The 4,019-nt window shown below is 40.2% G+C and overlaps 1 protein-coding gene across 2 annotated transcripts; it reads left to right on the top strand.

Annotated features, from left to right (window-relative positions):
- Positions 1-1,629: 1,629 nt before the first annotated feature.
- LOC102672115 (LHFPL tetraspan subfamily member 2 protein) lies at positions 1,630-3,258 on the top strand. 2 transcript variants are annotated; one of them, XM_031511602.1, is made up of 4 exons: positions 1,631-1,834; positions 2,053-2,328; positions 2,425-2,538; positions 2,683-3,258. In XM_031511602.1, the coding sequence occupies exons 1-4, from the start codon at positions 1,708-1,710 to the stop codon at positions 2,823-2,825; spliced, it is 660 nt and encodes a 219-aa protein (XP_031367462.1). In that variant the 5' UTR covers positions 1,631-1,707; the 3' UTR covers positions 2,826-3,258. The 2 variants fall into 2 exon arrangements, with proteins under 2 accessions (XP_031367463.1, XP_031367462.1); XM_031511603.1 differs by lacking the exon at positions 2,425-2,538 and having other exon boundaries at positions 1,630-1,834.
- The last annotated feature ends 761 nt before the right edge of the window (positions 3,259-4,019 follow it).

A 4,019-nucleotide genomic window follows, 5' to 3' on the forward strand; every position in this document is an offset into this window, starting at 1 on the left:
TGCGAGCTTTGATCGGTCTTATCTCGTCCGTTCTTCTTCGAACGGATAACACGAATCGCGATTTATCGATATCACGTGTCGCCAAACATTTTCACGAGACACTTGATCGTGAAATAAAAGAAAAAAAAAAAAAGAAAGGATTGTACGAATGTGTTTCTTTTTAGAAGAGCGACAGATGTTCGATGTCGAAACCAAGCTTGCTCGAATGGAATAGCGAAGAAGTTTCTACGTACGTGAATCAACGCTTCCGGTGTTTGGGGACTCGTTAAATCCAACGCGAACTCGGAGACAGTATAAATACAAACAGCGATTAAGAGGCGATCCTAAGTAAACTCGGCTCTTCAAGTGGTTCCCGAGGAGGTCGCGAGCAAGAAATGACAAAAATAAGAGCGGCAGATGTACAGCGTGAACGAATTTAATTAAACATCGCCCCTCCCTCCATGCTCCCTCCACTACCGAGGGAGATGCGATGCCATCATTCGCCTGGCGTTGTCTATTCCATTTTAATATTTTTGTTCGCGTCTTTTCCCCGCTTTGTCTCCTCTTTTATTTTCAAATTTTCTTTCTTTTCCATTTACTTCGAGTATTTATTAGAGGTAAAGATAAAAAAAACTTCTCTCGTTTCTTCTCGCATTCGTTCTTTTCTATTCTGGATAAAAGAGATCGGAGAAGAGTTCCAGAATCCGTTCCATCTTTTCCACGATACGATTCGCCGGGTCGCGGCGTACATCAAAGAGGACGCGCGATGAACGAACGGACGAAAACGATTAAGATTGCGGGTTTTTAAGAGAGGAGAATCGAAAATCTCGTGGGGAGGGGGAAGACTACGCACGCCTCGAAGGGCCACCGCCCGATAAATCATCTCACGGATCCCAAACCTACGTCGATCTAAAGTTAGAAAGCGAAATAGGTCAGTTTTGAGGGAGGGGCAGATTGTTTCCGATCGATCTCTCTCCGTTTCTCGACCAAAGATTCTTGCTTGAATGGAACATTGAATAGAAGATTGGAAATTTCTGAGAATACTACAATAACACGGTTAGTCAATATTGACTACCGATGTATATCTATTGGCAATAAATTTCGAATCGCATCATAAATACGCTCCGAGAGATCTTCCTCCTCTATCCTCCTCTAGTTCGATCTACAAACTACTTCGATTCGAATCGTCGCGAACTCGCTAGTTTTACGAGCGAGCCGAAGAAAAGGATGCTTTGTTGGCGGGCACGAGTTTACGATTCTCACAAAATCAGAATAAAAAATCGAAACCGGTAAGGGGAAAAAAGGGAGGAGGAGGAGGAGGAGGGGGAGGTGCGCGGTCAAGCTTACGACTTTACTTTTAATGCGGGTCTGTTCGTTGGTTCGCGGGAAAGGGGACCGTACGTAACGTTTCCCCGAAATATATGTGAGCGGCATTTATTCTCGCGCAGTTGCCCGAAACTCCGCACTCTGGTCGATTCGTTGACCCCTCGAGCCGACTGAATCACGATAAGGGTGTCCACCGGTCGCACGAGTCATCTTTTCCAATTAGCCTCTCCACCGAAGAAATGCGTACGATCGAGCTTGGGGGACGTCACAGTGGACGATCACCGTGGATTTACATTCGATCGAATTTCAAAGAATTAATATCCATGGAATGGAAATGTTTTACAGTGGGAGATTCGGAGGAGCTCGAAGGATGGCATAGGCGGCATACAATTGAACGGCAGCATGTGCTATGTGATAGTCACTGGTCGTAGTTTGCTGTGGACGTTGCTGTCCCTGGTGGCGTTAATGGCCGTTTTATCGGGCCTCATCACTCCAAAATGGCTGATTGGACCGCAGATGAAGGACACGAGTAACTATTTTCTCTTCTATTCTTTCCTCCTATCGATTATCGTGCGATCCAAACAACTTATACTTAATGTAATCGAAATAGACTTGAACTTTAATGAGATTCCACTCTTTTTTCTTGGTATTTGCATAATTCAAAACTTTTAACGAAAAAATTATATCGAAGAATAGCTTTTTATTTTATTTTATTTTATTTTTCTTTCTTTTCTCAATTATTCTCAGAGAATGGATCAGAGTCCTACGTACCGACAGTTGGAATTTTCAATCGTTGCATCAGGCTGCACGGGAAGAAGACTCATTGCGCGAATTTTAACTTGGACGGCTTCGCCACGGATTCCAGTGTATTTCCAGGCTGTTGGAAAGCCTCGTACTTCTTCTTGTCTTTTGGCTTGGCGATTATGGCGATGACGGTGTTGGCAGCTTTGGTTGGCTGCTGCATGCAGAGCATCGGCAGAAAAAGCATCTTCAATTTGGCTGGTGTGGCGCAAGTCATCGCTGGTAATAAATATTCCAATATCGTAACACTTCGATGTAATGCACGCTTCATAATTTTTTTCGATCCATCGATAATTCTGCTTATCCTTTTCCCATCAGGGATATTCTATCTGTTGGGAATGATTTTGTATCCAGCCGGTTGGGGAGCAGAAAGGGTTCAGAGGATCTGTGGACCGGAAGCCGATGCTTTCTACCTAGCTGAATGCTCCTTAGGTAGGTAGAAATTTAAAATGAAAAACGAACAAAGATGAACGGGAAGCTTCTTCTACTTTATCTGGCCCCCCTATCGCTGAGTGAAAAAAAAAAAAAAAAAAAAAAAAAAAAAGAAGGGCTGAAAAGAAATGTTTTATCTTCCAGGTTGGGCTTTTTATAGTGCCGTGATAGGGGTCGGGTTGACGTTTATTTGCGCAGTAATCAGTGGCCAAGCGGAAAAGTCCACAGCCAGCGACAAAGTTCAAGACAAGATGAACGAGGGGAAAACTTTGATTTGTCTCGCGTGAAACGAGAAAAACTGGGGAATTGTATATCATCTGATCGATGCCTTTTTTTGGAACATCCGCATCACGATTTTCTATGCCAGAAAAGTGATGAAGGAAAATGCCAAAATAATATTCCTCCCTCTTGGATCCGTTGGACGAAAGAACGAAAGGAGAGAGAGAGAAAAAAAAAAAGAGAAAATTTATCGCGGGACCAAATTGAGATTTATCGAGGATCAAGGTCGGTGATTCTTCTTCTTCTTCACGGAGTGAAATTAAATTTTTGCTCGGACGGGGAGCATTACTTATATCCCAAAAATGAATCTGTTCTGTGCCAATTAAATTCTTCCCCAGGTTTTCTATCGAAATATAGCGTTGTAGTTGTGTTTCACGATAAGTACGATCGAACGTACTTTTCTTTTTTTTTTTTTTTTTTTTTTTTTTTTTTTTTTTTTTTTTTTTTTTTTTTTTTATACTACAATTTTTATACAAAATAAATGTACATGATACGGATATTCGTAGGAGATAAGGCATAAGAGAAAATTATGTATTATACAAGGAAGAAATAAATGAAGGATATACTGTTGAAAAATTCGTTTCTTCTTCGTCGTGTCTTTAAATTAGAAAGAAATGTTTTCTTTTCCTATCATTTTTTATTAATCCATTGAGAACAAGTGTATGTCAGCTTACTATTATCTAATAATAAATAATTCGTGTAAAAAAAAGAGAAAGGGGAACGTTCGACGGATCGATGCGACATCGAATCTCTTCGAACGAAATATGTTAAAAGAAAAAAAAGAAAAAAAAAAAAAAACTTGCGTTTCCGGAATAATTGTTCGACTTCTCATATGAAATAAAAACGCAGGACACTCTTTCTCCATAAAGAAACCATAGTCACCTGTGACGAAAGTTTCGAAGAAATTAGAGACAGAAAGAATCGATGAATGTAATCGTCACGACGATTATCCTCGTATACGCTTAGAATCGATCTCTCGAGAAGCTTCGCGGTGTGTGTATGGTTCTTACAAAAAGAAGCAACGGGGGAACTTGTCTTGAATATAAATTACTACGTGTGGATTAAGGTGAGCCCCTAAACGCGGACTGTACACGTAAAACGATATATCGAGATGCAATTCTTGAAAAACTAATAATAAAAATAATAATAATAATAATAATAGTAATAATAATAATAATAGTAATAATAATAATAATAATAAT

The sequence above is a fragment of the Apis dorsata genome, unplaced genomic scaffold (genome assembly GCF_000469605.1).
Source record: "Apis dorsata unplaced genomic scaffold, Apis dorsata 1.3 scaffold_331, whole genome shotgun sequence".
NCBI classification, from domain to species: Eukaryota; Metazoa; Arthropoda; class Insecta; order Hymenoptera; family Apidae; genus Apis; species Apis dorsata.